The 18,147-nt window shown below is 42.1% G+C and overlaps 1 protein-coding gene across 2 annotated transcripts; it reads right to left on the bottom strand.

Annotated features, from left to right (window-relative positions):
* Nucleotides 1-339: 339 nt before the first annotated feature.
* Nucleotides 340-15,649, bottom strand: LOC114452850 (TGF-beta receptor type-2-like). 2 transcript variants are annotated; one of them, XM_028432362.1, is made up of 7 exons: nucleotides 15,251-15,649; nucleotides 12,953-13,091; nucleotides 12,074-12,264; nucleotides 8,673-9,448; nucleotides 7,780-7,921; nucleotides 1,812-1,936; nucleotides 340-1,261 (listed from the first exon to the last, which is right to left on the bottom strand). In XM_028432362.1, exons 1-7 carry the CDS (start codon nucleotides 15,321-15,323, stop codon nucleotides 1,082-1,084), a joined length of 1,626 nt encoding a protein of 541 aa, XP_028288163.1. In that variant the 5' UTR covers nucleotides 15,324-15,649; the 3' UTR covers nucleotides 340-1,081. The 2 variants fall into 2 exon arrangements, with proteins under 2 accessions (XP_028288163.1, XP_028288171.1); XM_028432370.1 differs by having other exon boundaries at nucleotides 12,953-13,088.
* Nucleotides 15,650-18,147: the final 2,498 nt, after the last annotated feature.

Raw genomic sequence — 18,147 nt, 5'->3', positions numbered from 1 at the left:
GTGCCAGGACATAAACTCCCCGTTCCAAGCCTGAGAGCAGCTGATGGGCTAAAGTGATGATGATTTTAGTGAGCTTGTCATCCGGCAGCAGCAGAGTTCTCTGGTGATAAATTAGATGATATATCTTTTCACAGTAAAACACATTTTTAGTACACAAAGAGCAGGTGGACATTTCTAAACTCCAGTATAACTAGCTACAACTGCAAACCGCTGTGAAGCATTATTTTTGTAAATTAGTAAATTCTCACTTGCTGATCATTTAATGTAACGTGCCTTGTATTCAAAGTTGGCGCCACACATCAGCAGTATGAAGCAATATGTGAGCATGAAAACAGCAACTTGAAAGTATAGTAATGCTTTTAATTAAGTCTTTATACTTTTATACAAAAAAAATATTTCATTCAGACTGTGGATCTCCATTCTCTTGGCCTGATTCAACAGACTTCCTTTACAGATCCTCTGAGTACAACACACACACACACACACACGCACACACAGACACACACAATTATATATCCTTTTCAGGCTGACTTTGCTGACTTTATTACAGTTCATAGTCCTTGAGATATGAATGAAATCAGCTTTCCCTGCAGATTACCATCTCCAATGGGTTTTCCTTTCCATTTCCTGACTTTACTTGCATCTTGAATCTTCTATCATCCAGTTCCTTTGACATTCATCCAAGGCCACATTTGGAAAACAAAATATGTGGCTGAATAGAATACAGGGAGATATTAGTGTCATTAAGTATCTTAATATTTTACACTGGTCCCTTTGGCCTCCTTTTTTTTAAAGTACGAGCAGTCCCTTTATTTTCCTTTACCTGAACTGTGTTTTAAAAGACACTGAATATACATAATTTGCTGTGCATAGATGTTTATAAAGTGCAAAAAGTATTTGATTAAATAGCTTTATAATACCATCTCCCTGTTTGTTCTTGAGTTGACTCTGACAGTTTATGTAAGCTGCGGCTCCATGGTAACACTTCTCTGCCGAACCAACAATCCATTTTCTCTCTGCTAGTGGCTTGGTTGTAAGTGCTCCAGCCACCCTGCTGGGGGCAGTGTTTTCTGTGGAGCAACTACTTCTCATCCACCACAAAGATTTCTTCAGGGATCTTCTCCTCTGAGTCAGAGCGGTCTGACAGCTTGTCCAGGTACTCCATGTCATCGAAGCGCTCGGCAACACACTGGGCTGTGAGACGGGCCTCTGGGTCGGAGTCCCAGCACTCCTCAATGGAAGCGCACACAATCTGGATGCCCTGGAGCAGTGGACCACAGTTAGTCAGTCAATAACATTGACTTTGGTAAGTCTGTATCATTGCCTCAAGCTGAAACAATCAATCCACATGAAATATTTCCATCTATGTCTATGCATCTGTATCAGGGTGGTTTCTGAGGCACATGTTACTTTTGCTTCAACAGTTATATTTAGGGATAAAATAGAGATAAATGGATGAAGCCCCTAAAAGGTCTGCAACACAGATTGTCACTGATTGGGTGAAGGTTGATGTAGCAGCTGCTTCTTTGTGTGTAGCTTCATTTAAATATGGAAAAAGGTACATATTTTGGACAAAAATCACAATATTACAAGTTCATTTCAGAGAACAATGCCACAATCGTGCTTGGAATATCTGGTGTTAGTGCATACTTTGTCCAAGTGAGTGCACTCTAACCGAAACACAGCTACAGAAGTCACCAATGGAGGTGAAAATGTGAGGGTAACTATTTCTTCCATATTTATCAGCTCCACTTGATAAAGCAAAGGCAGAAAAGTACCTGAAATGAGTTATTTTAGTGCGGTGCACTTACTGTGTGGTTGATCCAGCTGTTGGGGATCTCAGGTCGTCCTCTGTCTCGGACAACGCTGTCCTTCATGCTCTCCACACACGGGTGTTCCCTCAGGTTCCCGAACGGCGGCTCATACTCCTTTACCTCTGCACAAACAACAGACAGGTACGCATAATTAGCCAGTGTTCCGATGTGTTTTGGCTCTTTTATAAACTTTGAAACTCTAATGTCAGATGGTGGTGAGATCAGATGGCAGTGCCCCTTAGCGCACACCCCAACAACACCTCCCAAAGGATTCACTGTGTGCTCTAAATTAAAACTGCAGGTTGCAAACTTTAAATAGCACCAAAACAGCCCAAACAACTAAAAGGATCCTGAGCTGCTGATAGAGGGGCCGAGGGGGAGATCTGCTGAAGAGAAACGTTATTATCACATTTTCTTCCCTTTAGCGTCAGTGTGTTTAAAGTATCTCACCAAACACAGCTCTCGCTTTGTCTCAACTTTCTAACACAACAAGTCCTCATCAAAGGAAATTTACAAGTTTACTCAGGCCAGATTTCAAAGCATTTGGAATCTGGAAACTGTGGGTCAACAAGTTTCCAAAGAAGATTTATGTTTGTGTGAAATTAATGTATTCTTGGAATAAGAACAACAAATTCCACTTGGCTTTGAATCAGGGAGGTCTTGTGTGCAGAAACAGCCAGTGAGATAAGAAAAAACTGATGGGGTGCAAGACTGAGTAAATGTTGACATCAATAATCCTTTTTTATCCCAAAGCACTTCACAAAATAAAGATGGACAGAAGAAAGCCCACTCTGAACCAAGGACTCTTTACAGTGTTGCACACTCATTATGCAGGACACAGTTCTCATTTCTTCACATACTTGTAAAGCACATAAAACATATTGCAACTTCATCTACATGCTGTAACCTGAGTGCATTGCATCACATACAGTGAGTCTGTCATAATCTGTTAGCAAATGCAGTGCGACAGTTCTGTCAATGATGCTATTCAAAGTCATGAAGCTTTTACTGCAGCTGAGCTTCCAGCAGAGTTATTTTAACTCCATTGTTGTATTGTAACAATTTATTAAACAAACCTAATGCTCTCAAACAATACACCTACAGGACCGTCATTGTCATATAATTCACGGCCACCGCCTACATACACACACACACAGAGCAGATTTGTCCTGCTTTTTCATCTGTGTACATCTGTCTCATTAAGTTTACATAACAGTGCAGAGCAAACCCAGTGAAGGAAGCCTGTCCAGTCATAAGGCCAACATGTTGTCTCTGCAAGTAAACCAACACGTCCTCAATGATGCACACAGACATGTCAGAAATGACAGATGCAGAAATGTGCAGGTTCTCTATTGGCCACTTGAGGAGTAAAAGTAAGTCAGTGCTAGAAACAGTCATGTTTACTGCCTGGTACAGAAAGCAGAGTTGGTCTCTTTACAGCTGATTGGGGGATAAACTGCTGAAAAACATTTACTCCTTAGTATGCAGTTTGTGGTGGATGAACCACATGACGGTTTCATTTCTTTTAAAACATGTTTGAAAGAAGCTCACAGGAAGTTGGGAAATCCTCAGACAGGAATCAAAGCTTTCTGGGACACAGACTAAGGCAACAGAGGACTATTTTCAGAGTCTGAAACTTCTTATTTTTTTTGTAAGCAAAGTTTTTCTGATTAAGTATTAAAGCTAAAACTTAGCCACACCCAACCAACAGCCAGGATGTTTTGTGGTTTGTTTTGACAGGTCCAGAAAGTCTACATCTGCGTCCCAGACTGCAAATTTTCTTTGTAAACTGTCGGCAAACATGCTTATGTGTTCATCCCTAAGCAAAAATCATACAAACAAGCAGTGTAAACAAAAGTGTGTATGCCAGAGCAAAAGACTGCCCACTCCTGCTAAAAGGAAAACATGTTTTTTTAATCAAACCTTAAATTCTTAAATTAAACTCTGATCTAGCAAAAAAAGCTATTGAAAAATACAACAGAGGGCCAGTGAGGAATGCTGGGGTTTGCAGAAGTCACACACTGCATATTGACAAGATTTCTGCAAAGCCATATAACAAGTTCAGCACAGTAACAATGAGAAACTTGCGACAGCTGACACATAGTGATGTGAATTTTGCAATGCTGGCACATATTTCAGCCTTAATGTCTATTTTCCATGCCTCTTGGCAGGCACGCCTGTAGAAAGCGTCTGGGAATGTGCAGCCAGGAGAAATTTTGTTAAATTTATCTACTGGAAAATGGTGAAACTTCTCAATAAATGGCAACCTTACCAGCTTTGTGATACAAATCTATAACAGTTCATTTGTTTTTTGTATTGTCTGGCCTCAGTTTTGTCTTTCAGGTGCTGCCGTTCAGTCACTGTATTAACTTCATGTTAACGTTTCTGTTTATGATGTATGCCGGAGCATAACCACAGAAATACTGCCACTCAAACACATAAATAATGCAGGAAAACAGACCCGAATTGAGCTCTAACATGGACTTGGAAATAAATTAGTAATGTCTTCACAATAACAGTGTCTGTTTCCCAAAAGTCTGTCTGAGTCTGGAACAACGGCTTGACTAATCCACTCCCAGCTGCCCCTGCTGGATTTCATTAGGCTGCGGTGGCTTTGACACTTGTTTTGTGTTGTTAAAGTCATGCATTACAGATGTATGCATGTACATGACACATTAGCAGAGCTTACTTTTGGACATATGGTGCTGACTTACCCTGGAAGCTTACCCTACTATTTATACATGCCCTAACCATCATCTAACCCCATTAAAGGTGACCAAAAGAACTATATTTTGCTCCCTCTGAATGCAGAAAAACCAAACTGGGTGGGCACATTTTGTCCCCATATTATCCCCAATCAAGTGGTTTGAAGTCAAGAATTTGTCCCCAAATGAGTACTTGGCAAACTCACTTTTCCCACACACACACACCACACCATTAGGCCCACCAGTCCTTGAAGGGCTTGATGGTCTGACATCTGGAGAGCAGCTGCCCTAACCCGGTCTAGCCCAACCTCTCCCTCTAGGGAATGAAAGCATTTCTTCTGCAGTTCCACATTCAACACCACTCCACTATTATCCTCTTACTTCGCCCCACCCACCCAGGGAACGCCCTCGTAGACTTTCCAAGCCCTAAATCAGGACGAGCTAAATTATACAGGAGAGACATTTTAAGGAACAGAGGCATAGATAAAAATGCCTTGAATCCAGAACTCTTCTTCTGTAGTTTTCAGAGATAAAGAAGCAAAGTCATATCTCATAGCTGGCTGACTATAATCTGCTGTGTTCCTCTTGCCTGGCAGATCAGATCAAACCATGGTCTCATGGAACTGTGGCAGAGCAGCTGCCTGATCAGACATGTCTTCTCAGACACACAAATACAGAACAGGCAGGTGGAATCAGAGACAAGAGATTTAAGAGGAAACCTTCTTCACCCCCAGTCATTATAATGATGCCCTGGGATGTGTCACCCTGGATCTGTGTTGACTTTATGCTCATATTTTGTCTCAAGTGAAGTGAGTTCTCAGGGAGTCATGAGTGACTCACCGACCTCCGGGGACAGCTTGGAACAGCAGCGTGAAAGCATGCCACTCTTTTAAGTGCAGTCTGTAAACACATCAGCTTTACTCATGCTGCTCTGATTTCAGAATCAATACCAGACCTCTGCCAGCATAGTATGTGTGTGGAGATATAGATATTTTAGCTGTCAGTGAAACCAAAATCATTGCATCTGATTTCTGGGTCCATTGAGATGTGGGCCTGGCTGTGTTTGTTGAAAGATTTAACCTTTCAGTATGAGAACGTCTCCTTAAGTTTGGGCTTTAATGAAGTACAGATTTCACCCTGCTGCTTGTCTCAAGGAGATGCCAAGTCTAAAAAATGGGGACACGCAGGAAAAATACATGAACTGCCCCAGTGGCTTCTACGTTCAGTCCAGACATCTTTACTTCCCTTCTCTTGTAAATCAACACTCAGCTGGTCCTGTCTGCCTGTCTGTCTGTCTAGCATGAGTACAGCTGAACGGCTGTTCACAGTGATGCACAGCAGTGGGACAATAGTTAAGTGCAGTCTCACCTGCCTCAGGGGTAGAAAATAAAAGACAGGCAATAAACTGTAAAGTTTAAAGTATCAGGATTAAAATCAAGAATGGTGTACGGCAGGGTTTAGTACATTACATCAATACTTCTCAGTATCCACTCACAGTGACTCAGTATACATTAGAGAGAAAGAATGACACTATGTAAAGACTGTGGATCAAGGTTAGGCTCAAAGAGGATATGGTTAATTAAAACACATATTAAAAGGCAAACAAACTTCTCCACCCTTTTCTTGGTTGCTATGGTGACAGGCATCCTGCAAATCTTACATAAAGAGTGTGTGAGGTTGGTGAAATCTAACTAAGGAAAGCCATGATAAATAAAATGGCAGATGTGGGAGGATGAATGAGGCTGCTGTCCATGAAGCGTAAACCTGGATTTGTTTAGTGCATTTATACTAACATGTATCCTTGGCCATTTAAATAGACATCCCAAAACTGACACAGTTCACTTCACACTAAAAACAGGAAATGGTCTATTTTCTCTCTACCCAGAGGGCACACATATTCTTACAGTGGGGAAGGAAAAGCAAAACAGCATTGTGGGTCACTTGGGCATGTTTCTCAGGCGACTCCTGACCGGTGTAACCGTACGATCAAGGAAGCTCCCCTGAGGGCGGATCATGGGGGCAAAACAGGAAAATACCAAAGTAGGAGTGTTCATGCCCAAAGCTGGCGTTCAATCACCGGCCTGACACAATGGAGACAGGAGCAGTCAGAGGAGCAAACGGGACCACAGAGACACTTAGGGGAAGTGAAAACAAATGACTGACTGTTGACATGAAATACTGCACTGTGGCTTGTCTTGAGATAATCACCCATTTCTATTATTTGCACATATCCTGACCTTGTTTTTTACAGAATGACAAACACAAGTAATGGTACATTAGTAAAGTGAAGGCTGAAACTTGAGACGTCTACAAGATGGATTGAGTGTTGGACACTTTTAGATTGTGTTCCCTCTATGACTAATGGGTTGTTGGCAACTCACACATAAGTCCTGTCACACATCGCGCCAAGGTGGAGGCTGTCAATGTGCTCCTAATTGGTAGAAGTCAATGCGCACGTGTTCCATAGAGGTCAAGCCAATTGTTTTACAGTATTTATGAGGATATTTACACCAGCTCCACAGGGAGTTCCATCAATCAGTGCTTCTATTGATTTCCTATACAATCAGGGACCTGAGCTAATCTCTAATTTACCAAGGAAATTGTTGTTATCTTTATTATTTACAAAGGTCAAAGGGAATGTGTGTGCAAAGTTACCAGTAAGGCAGAAAGAATACCATGTTTATAGCATCATGGTAAAATCCAAAAGCAGGTGCTTCTCTTTTATTAGAGTCTCTCTGTCTGATTATTAGTGAGATTTAGAGTGGTTGGACAGAATTTACCATCGTATTTATAGCACGCACTGGGAGTAAACTGTTTAAAAATCCTTTAAGAAAACAAATATTTTACTATCAGAGTAAATGAGTGAATGAGACTGACTTCAGGGAATAATTTTTTTTTTACATCTTTAAATAGATATGCAGCATAAATAATTTCCTCTGTGATAGGCTAAACTCACTTTGGCACACTTTACAGCCGAACATTTACTTATATAATCACTCACAGAGGTTCTATTTTAATTAATAATTCATTTGCAGCTTAAATTAACAGCTCAGTTAAAGTTGCTCAACCTGAAAGGGCAAATATTTTGATAAAGTCAGTGGAGGTTTTAATAACTCATGGCTGGATTGCTCTTTTGCATGAATGTATTTGGCATAAAATGAATAACTATCAGCCGCCGCGGTAGCCTTCAAACCTAAATATTCATATTTTTACAGCAGCTACTGCTCATTTTTATACTTAGCAGCACTTCATCATCTTACCTCCAATCGCACTGCACCTGGAGATGATCTCCCACAGCACGAGAGCCATGGAATAAACATCAGCTTGTTTGAAAGACTCAATGTTTTCAAGGTTGATTCTGGACTCCAGCACCTCTGGGGCCATGTACCTGGCTGTGCCCACCTGAGAAAAAACAAAGATGGATGTTACTGATGCAGCTGGTTATGTAAACGGTAGGTAACACGGTTTCCCTGGCCTAAATAAACAGCTACACTTTTTTTACACTCTGGTAAACCCTGGTTAAGCAGAGGTAGTAATTCGCCTGCATTAAGGCAGGTGGTAATTTTGTGTAGTGAGATGTCACATCACTTTTATCTGAATCAAAACATGTACAAAATAATTGGAAAAACAAAGGTAGATCTGAGCTCATCAACACGTTGCTTGTCTCCATATAATTGCCGCCCTGGAAAATGTGTTCACTGGAGCCTCCTGCAAATGCATTAAGGGCATTACAATGCATTAGGTGTGCTGCACAGCAAAGGCTGAGGCCTTTTTCATAATGAGTCATTTTCATAACAGAGTGTAATGTGGCTCTGGCCTATTACATCAGTGTAATGAGTCCATTAAGAATCAATCAAGCCTGTTTGTCTTGTGACTGTCATAAAACAACAACCCAAGAACACTCAGAGCGCCATCTCTAGCAGCTTTTACTATCTGGGGTCAGACATTCAGAGGTGCGGTCGCCGAGTGATGAGGATCAAAAGTGGCTCTTTTTTTTGGATTTGTGATAAAAATCTTCACAGAAATATGTGGCTTAGAATGGTGAGTGCCACAGTTCATAACAAAATGGGATTATCTTTAATCTCTGAAAGGATTAGCAGCCTGTAAGTGAAGCTGTAAAATGACTCAAAATGTAGGTATTAGGAAGCCTCACCTGCCCGCTGTTGGCCAGCTCATCCACAGACAGAGAGTTGTCCAGCCGCATCGCCAGGCCGAAGTCACACAGGCAGCAGGTCAAGTCGCTTTTCACAAGTATATTGGGGCTCTTGATGTCTCTGTGTGTGATGGGCACCTTGTAGCGGCCGCAGGAGGTGTGGTCACTGTGAAGGTGTGCCACTCCTCTAGCAAGTGAACTCCCCAGCTGCCACAGGTCGAGCCAGCTGACGATGTGATGAGTCAGGTACTCTTGCAGATTCCCCAGCGGGTGGTAGGCTGTGATCAGCCAGTATTGTCTCTGCACTTTCCTTTCCTCTGCTGTCAGGAAGTGAAGCACATTTTCGTGTCTCAGATCCGCATCTGAGAAAACCTCCTTCTCATTCTTCCAGGAGGCATATTCCTCATATGGAAAAATCTTAATTGCTACTGTCTCGAAGCCCTGCTCCTTGCTGACAGAGGAGCCCTGCTTCAGCTTGGCTTTGTACACTTCTGCGAAGCGTCCTTTTCCCACCTGGACATCCAGCTCAATAGGCAACAGCTCAGTGTTGTGGTTGAGGTTATTGGCGTGTGTGGAGCTGCTGTCTGAACCTTCATCATCTATAATCATGGCACAACCATCACTGAAGTCCAGCGAGGGACCTTTCTTGCCCTTGGAGTGGGCTTGGCGCTGGCGGTAGACCCGGTAGAAGTAAAAGGCAGTGATGACAATGACAGCCATGACCAGAAGAGGCACCAGACTGACTAAGATAACAGCCACCACCTGGGAGTCCATATCTGAGGAAGAAACAGAACACAGATGTCTAAATCTGCAGCTGATTTTAATATAGAAAATAAAAAATTCTTCTATTATTTTCCTAAATTTGTTTTTTTAATGATTTTACACAGTTCTAGTCGGAATTTATTTTTAAATAGTGAAAAAAAGCTTTCACTTCTGCGAAAAATAAAATTAACAATCTGAGAAATGAAAGAAAAAATCTGTATTTTGAATTGAATTGAGAAAAGAAATAGTTTAGAAGTGAAGGTTCCATGATGCACTTTATTTAAAAGCACAAAACATTAGAAACTGTAGTATTTCGTGACCTCTCTGCAAACCCGGTGTGCTAATAAAAACAGCTTGATACAATCAGAAGCTTCTCAACAGCTACAACATTGAATTCAGACAGAATATGGTGGATGAAATGGTATTTCATATAACCATAAACACACACTGTGTCTGTCACAATATATAAAAAACAATAAAAGCAATATTCTCACAACAACAGAGGAACCTGGCCCTTCCCTGGGGAATGTCTATAAGCATCAGAGAGCTAAAGTTAGCGTCTGGGCCACAAACTGCTCCAAACAGTGAGCCAGCCGACCACATATTGTGTCTCTTTATAGTGTACATCTGATTCTTATAATTTAGGAGGTGCTGTGTGTGTCTGGGAGCTGCTCCGGTTTCGGCAAACAGTGAAAGTTTGTGTTTATGCTGTGTGTTTATGGTGCCTTTTTTGAAGCTGCAGTCATAAAGGACGAGCAATAAAATGTGTATCTCTAGACACAACAAACTTAACAAGGAAACCCAAACTGGGTTTCATGAGGTCTAAATTTAACCATTTATGTGTCTTGTCAAATTATTCTTAACCATCACCATTTTAAATCTTTATTCATGTAATTTGAATTTTACTTTGAATGCATAAATATGCTGACTTTTTCCAAATTACCAGCTGATGAAGAAATGATTTGTGAGTGTAGATACAGTGAGCAGTGTCAGGTTGAAATAAGGGAGGGTGACAAATGGAGAAGGCATCTTGCTCACTGGCTAGTAAAGCCCTCTGCTTCTCCATATTTTTTTTTCTAAACAGGAAACCACATGTCTGAAATCCTCTGCAGGGCCCCAGCCAGACAGTTTGTTTTCATTTTTGTAGAGTGAGAAGCCATTTCTCACAACAAACCTGTCGCTGTGCCTCCTGGACTGCCTCAGACAAACTTTACACCCAAAAAGCCTCACTTGTAAAAAAACATTGAATGTAAGGGATGCTGTGTACAAACTGAATGCTGTTCAAATGTTAATAATGTGAAATATAGTGCATTGTTGCCAGAAATTCTATATTACACATTTGTGTTATGAGTTATTAGGTGATGGTTAACATCATCACATTGTAAACATAAATACAGATTTTATACAGATGTGTCGAGTGTTGGTTAATAACTCTCACTGTCAATAGGGGGAGACAAAGGTTCTACACTGTAGCTTTAAAGTTTTGTTGTCACTCTAAGTGTTTCAGACAAATAAAAGCTCACAAGCATCACGCAGTAGAGAGCTTTAGTGGTGATTGTAAGACTGTTTACCCAGGCTAGAAACTGCAAATAGCTTTGTGCTAAGCACATTGGCTCCAGCTTCATATTATGAGTGGTATTCAATTCAATCTGCCGTTGAAACTAAAATGTGGCCACTTTCTTTTTTCAGTGCCCTAAAAGTAGTCTTTATATGAAAAATATTACGATGAACCGAAGCTACATCTTTAAGAATAATTTGTTCATTGGCACACTGGCTGATAGCAAGAGGTAGATTCAATTTAATTTAAAGTGTTGCTTCAGCTGGAGCCCTCTTTATTACAACACTGAGTCTGACTCGAGTCAGGGAGAAGTTACAGAGAGTGCACAGACATTCTGGAGAGTGAGCGAATGTATTTCCATGACGTGGTTCTCGCTGTGCAGATGCTTTCAATTTGGCTCTGAGTGCAAAACCAGGTCTCGGAAATGTACCTCAGTGTTATTATTGCCACAATCCTGTAGTCAAAACACATCTGATTCCAGGGATAGTGTTGTAACTGGAGTCTACAAGCCAATGTCTCCGAAACCTGTTTGTAATCATGTATTTGGAGAGTGTCACGGTGCACATGTGCTAGCATTCATGCATAACGTTCTACATGACAAGCCGAGAGGAATAATATACAGCATAATGTATCGGCTCACCTAAGGCTGTAATGTTAGCATGACATCCTGTAAGATTCCACTTGCTTATATTTTACTGCACTATTTGCATTGAATAACTAAAAACTTTGACAATTGATATTATGACATGAAAAAAAAATCGATCAAGTAATCGATCTGATAATGTAATGTTTAAGAGACTGTTACCAGATGCTGCAGCTCTGAGGAGCTGAACTCAAGCAAAGTGCCAAATCTCCTAGTGTGTTCTCACTCTTCTTAGTGCATGATTGTGCTCAGTAGTCAATAGATTGAACTTCAAACAGCTGACAGGAAGGAAGTTTCAAAAATGTATGTAAACAGCCAGAGCTACAGCTGTCAGTTGCTGTTTGCCCCTCGCTGTTCATGCTTTGTTGATCATGGTTTTCTTCGCATGTCACTCGCTGTTGTAACTCAGATTAATTTATAAATGCTGCCCAAACTTACTGGAGTTGAAGAAGATGTTGGCGTTGCACTCTTCCTCAGTGCAGGAGCAGATGAAGAACTGTGAACCCATGCCCCATTTCTCTTTCATTTCACACTTGCTGTTGTTGTAATCCTCTAGGACCAGGCCGTACAGCTTCTGAGCTGGGTGGTGACACACTGTTTCCAAGGTGACATTGTCATCCTTCTTCCTCCTTGCAGAGAGAAAACAGAGAGAACATGCTGCTCATAGGAGATCTGTGTGTTGGCACATAACAAAGAGACGATGGCAGGGCCACACTGTACAAATAATAATGCATTATTTCAGTAGTACAGTAATAAAGTGCTTATTTGTCTCTTTCAGCAATGTAAGTATTATGTAAATCGCTACAACACTGAGGTCAAAGTTACAAACAACAAGGTTGTGAAACATCATTATAAGCAGGAAAAAAGGAGGAAAACCTGAACCTGCACAAATCTACATATTTACATTCTGATTTCCTGCTGAGCAGAGCGGGCTGGTGGTTATGAGAGACATTTTAAAGAGGTGCTGCAGTCCACGTGCCATTAGCTTTCTGCTAACCTCAGCTCATAACGGGCCCGGTACACTGCTAATATAATGAGAAACAGCAGCGTAGCCTTAAGCTTTTAACACCAAACCAAACGCTTCCTGCTGTTTCTCATGTTCAGAGTCAGATTTGATGCTGAAGGGCGGTCGGACACACCTGCACTGTCATAATCTAATTCAGCAGAATGCTGATTGAAGAAGTGTTCAAAAGAGGAGAAATGTAGATTTTCATAAAGGAAATGATGCCTGGTTTGATTAATAAAACAGTCACCACTGCAGTTCTTTGCTTATGCACAAATATCATTGTATGGAGAAGGTTTAAGGTGGACACTCACCAAATACTGACACACACTTCCTCATCGTTGGCGCAGATGGATGTTCGGTCACACTCCACCGTGCAGCTGCCTTTACCTGTGCAGCTGGTTGCCTCCACATCACAGAACTTACACAGCGTTCTCAGCTTCATCACCTCTACTGAGACAGAAGGGAAGACGGTTTTACTCTTACTGGCATCCAACACAAGATGTCTGAAACACAACCAGGATCGTCAATACCAGAAAGATATATGAGGTGGGAATCTTTGGGAATCTGGGCCTGTAAGTAGAAGCAGATATCCAACGTAGCAGCATGTAAATTTAAAGAATTTCGTCCCAGAGAGAGGCGGGCACAGTTTTTTTCTTCTCTGTGAAGTCTTAACAACAACAGCAGTGGCTTCCACCACCTCCCTCTCCCTCCTCATCCTCCTCCACCACCACCTCCTCCTCGTTTGGTCTTGTTCGGACTTGACTTTGCCAGCAGGCAGACCCATGTCAGTGAGACAGACAGGATTGTGCGATGAGTGCCTGTGGGTTTGATAATCATCTAAGGAGACAACTGCCAGACAGGCATGAACAACAAACAAAGGAAAACATGGATGCATCTTAGAAGAAGCTGAGGAGTCTCTAATTTGTCATCACAATGAGTCAGAGAGGTGTTGTGCCAACATTATTTTTAAAAAAAGGGAGAACGACGTTTCGTATCAATGTCTATGAATCACTGGGGAGAGGAGAAATGTGTGATGTGAGCGCATTATTATTTCTACAATAATTGCCAGAACACAACTCCATAGGCACAGAGAGAGAGAGAGAGAGAGTGGATGGAGAAACACGGCAAAGAAGTGCTCCCATCCACGTGTGGAACGTGGATCTTGTGGCTTTAAGGATCCTAAAAGAGGATATTCCAAATTTTCCAGGATCAACTGAGCACCGGTGGGGTGAAGCATCATCGGGAAACAAAACAATGTGAGATGTGACAACATGAGCAGTTAAAAAGGAGGGGGTGAAAGATAGCACGTTAGCTACAGTAAAACCACATAACCACACTTCAGACGTATGCCCAAGTAATGCGGAAGTTGAACCCATGTGTTGCATCAGTGTGTGCAGCACGTGACAGAAATGAGAGAGAAAGTGTGTCAGTTATATTCCCACCGACACACTGGTGTTTACATCCCACACACACACACACGTGTAACCCACTGTGGTGTTTCTGGATGCTCATGTGAACGAAGGCACATGACATGTTTCAAACAGGAAAACGTCAGAAAATGTTTGACTTCACACCAACCCGAGAGAAGAGTGTGTGTTATAACTGCACACAAGAATCCTACTGTGTCAGTTCACCTCAGGCTGCAGGGTGGAGGCAGACCTGCGGCTCGCAGCAACAGAAAAACGTACAGAGCACCAAATCTAGAGCACTACAATTCGAAGGCATCCTGTGTCTGCAGCCAGAGGGAGGCTAGCAGGAAATTGCAGTCAGATATTACTTTCTGGAGTCTTGTTTTAACCTTCAGACGCCAAAACATCCCAAATATTACACCCGAACCCAAAACTAAACATGACAGGGCAATTTTAAAACTCTTCCCCAGTGGGTGTCTGTAAATCAACACTGAGGGGGGGGGGGGGTATAGTGCCATGCCTGAGCAGAAAGGTGGCTGAGCCCAAGTAATTATATCATTAGAGCAACTCCTCTGAAAGAGCATGTCATTTAAACCCAGGAGGCGGCCTATGGAAGGGATGAATGCCAGTAATTGTCACCCAGGGCTACATATAATTGCAGAGATGGGACGGGAAGAAGGATTAAGAGCAGCCAAAGCCACTTGGTGCCACTGGGACTCAGTCTGACACAGATGAAAGTAAAACACCAAGTATTTAAAGTCTTTATTCTGGGTTTGATCATATTCAGGACCTGGTTATCCACACCTCTGTGTGTATAGTGATAAATAAAGTGGTTTACATTCAAACATTAATCAATTTCATTCACCTGACCCCCCCAGCAAGCACATGAAGGCAAACTCCCCTTCAACAGGAGGAAACAGCCTGTCCACATGGTGCATTCAGGTTTCTCCAAATCCAGTGGGTTTTTTGGGATGAATGTGAAACACAACTGATTCCGATGCGCATGTAAACACACCAAGAGAGCTGTGACCTACAGCTGATCAGCTACAGTGTCATTTTTAATGAATTCAATCAGCAACAGACGCATATATAAGTGCAATAAACTGCGCACTTCTCTCTCGCGAGTTTAAATTCAAAGTAATTTATTGCGTAAACACCTGCGTAACGTAACATTAAAAGTTTTCTCAAAGTTTGACTCACCCGCGTCCACGATCACAATGTTACCAAAGAGTATCGTTCCACACCAAAAAGCGGAAAACCGAAGTAACTCCATTTAGAACCGGACTGTCCGCTGCCCTTCTTCTCATGAATTTACCGAAGCCTTGACACCGGGCTGATATCCAGAGTCCGCGGACTTTCCCTCGGTCCGCCTGTTGCTCCTCTAAATGCCTTCACACAGCAGAAGCAGCAGCAGCAGTAAACACTCCACCGGGCTGGACTGGCTATATGACTCACAGTATGTGCGCTTTTCTTGAAACAGGAAATCTTCAGAGGGGTTGGACGGCTTTTTTTCTTCTCCTTCTGCTTCTTCTTCTCAGTCAGGCTCATGCGGCCCACAGTGTTGAACCATGTTATTAAAGCGGCTGAAGGAGGGCTTGAAATGACATGTTCCAAAATAGCTTCACCTAGAGGCTACACCAGTATGTAAACACACTACTTTATAGTAGTAAATCAGTTGATTATTTATTTAGAGCATGTCAGCTCTCTTAACAGAGCCATGCCTAGACTGTGGGGGGGCCCGGGCTTCTCTGGGGCCCTTCTCTTCAAAACACTACAAGGATGAAAAAGAAACTTTTAAATGACACTAAAAGCCACTGCTGTCCTATTGTGACACACTTAAAGAGTGGACTCTTTTTATTGATTAAAGGGCCATTCCTGTAAAATAAATAAATAAATAATGCTATTTGCACCCAGGGTGGAATATCAAGTGTAGCATGACCAAGCAACAAGCTCTCAGGCTGAGAAATGAGGCCCATGCAGAAGTGTTGGAGTGTTGCAGTTCACCCCACAGCCTCTAGGGGCACAGTTCAAATGGTCACCCTTAAAGCAGACGTATTTTTGTATAGCCTGCGACAAAATATGGTTTTAGATTCCCTTTTTATGACAACTGCATGAAGCGTTTTTTGTTTGTAACTCACTCCTTTTAATTATATTATGATGGGCTTGACCCATTATTCCTCATGATTCTTCACCTGGTTTTTCAAAGCTGTTACAGTACAGAGAGTGGGAGCACTCTGTGGCTCTGGTTCTAATTGCTCAAAACCTGTGGTGTGAGTATTCACAACTGTGTGCAAATAGACAGACAAAATTATCTTTTTTTTAACCCTAAGATCCTATAGGTGTCCACTTCAGATTACATTCCTGCTGCATTCTCTCCTGGGAGGTTTCCGGGCCTACAGGCAGCAAGAGCCTCCATATCTCAAAGTGATAGTTTTTATTGAAGACACACAGAGGTTAAGTCCACTGTAACACCTATAAATTACCCGTCTATTGCCGGGGCTTTGTGGACATGTGTTTTTGCTCTGCATACTCAAGCCGTGATGTCAGGTTTCACCACTGACCTGTGACCCCTGAGCTAATAACTCCCCGCACAGGACGACTGTACTCCTCCCCATACCACTGGCTCACTGAGCTTTATTAACAGCTCTTGTATCACCTTTGGATAGCCTGTTTTATAGGTGCAGTGTAGTGTAGAAAGGAGACTTCAGAGCCCTGAGAATCAACATTTATTTTATTAAAAAAGGACCTAAAACAGCTATATAAGCACTCATAAGTCATTTTCTGGGCTGAAAGGCGACAGTTTAATCAGAGGAGGGGCTCATGGAGTCAGATGTTGAAATCCTCTGGCCTACATCTTTGTTTTTGGCTCTCAGTCAGTCAGTCAGTGGGTGTGGACACTGCAAGATGGGGTCCAAGCCACAAGGTGGAGACCCGACAGTGCTGTGAGCCCAAAGCGGCCATTCCCCTATGCCTTCATGCACATGTGGGCTTCCTGAGGTCCACAACATCCTGCTCACTGACCACAACACCCAAACAAACGTCCTCCAGACTCTTTTAAATATATACTGTATAACTTTATCTGCCGCGCTCAACAGGAAACACACAACAACACTCCAGTGTGCCCAGAAAGGCTTATTTAAACATGATCTTTTTTAGCTTTGCCTCATGTGCCTCCTTCACTCTTACTTTTAGCTTCCTTTCCCCACTGAACAAGCTTCTCAATGTTCCTCTGCCTTTGAACGTTTTTTTTTTTTTTTTACTACCTCATTGCACAAACACAGATAAACAAGCACCAGGCAAACATCCTGAGTGCTCAATAGCAGGTGCTTGGGGTTCCTGCAAACTGCTTTGGTGGAGTGGAAAGGCAAACAGAGCAACCTGATGACAAATCTCTGGACGCACGCCTTGAAATAACACCGGTGGCAAACAAGCAGCACATTACAGAAGGAGGCTGGATATGTGAGTCTCTCATGCACCTTTCTATGCTTTTCTGTAGGTTAAATAATGATAATGCCAGCATGGCTTCTCTCCCACACAGGATAGAGTATAATGCATGCACATTACTTATAAAATCTCTCCCCCACACAGAGTGCCAACTGGAGGAGTGGGCAAACAGGAATATTGAATCATCATTCAATACAAAGCTGAGGCTGAGTAGTGCAAAGTTAGAAAGATGCTGAACTGTGGATCCAAACTGTGAATTTAGGATTTTTTGATGGTTATGAGGAAGCCCAGCTCCATGCTAAGTTCAGCTCTTTTTTCTCAGACTTAATCAGATTTTGACCCTTTGAAATTCTTAAAACCAGTTTAATGTGAAAGAAAAGAAGACCTATATGAGCTGCAGGAGAAGCTGTGTGATCTCTGTATGGGCTTTACTCTCTCTGTGGTGTCTGATGTCGGAAGGCCTGGAGAGCAGAGTGCAAGGAAGCAGCAAGCGGCAGCAGTTGTTTTCCCAGTGAGCATGGGCTGGAAATGAAACTAAAGGAATGCTTTAAGCTTAGCATTTCTACATTAGAGTAACAAAAAAATCAAATACATTTAGAAGCCGTGTGAAAGACGGCTAATGGTAGGTGAAATATGATTAATATTTCAGTTTT

This window comes from Parambassis ranga, chromosome 2 (assembly GCF_900634625.1).
Source record: "Parambassis ranga chromosome 2, fParRan2.1, whole genome shotgun sequence".
NCBI lineage: Eukaryota > Metazoa > Chordata > Actinopteri > Ambassidae > Parambassis > Parambassis ranga.
This window is presented reverse-complemented; position numbering and strand designations above follow the sequence as displayed.

Coding starts and splice junctions, on each gene's coding strand:
- LOC114452850 (XM_028432362.1), bottom strand. CDS start 15,323: ATGGAGTTACTTCGGTTTTCCGCTTTTTGGTGTGGAACGATACTCTTT. Junction 9,449..12,073: donor CAACATCTTCTTCAACTCCA/GTAAGTTTGGGC, acceptor TTTCTTCCTCAG/ATATGGACTCCCAGGTGGTG. Junction 7,922..8,672: donor AGCTGGCCAACAGCGGGCAG/GTGAGGCTTCCT, acceptor GTTTTTTCTCAG/GTGGGCACAGCCAGGTACAT.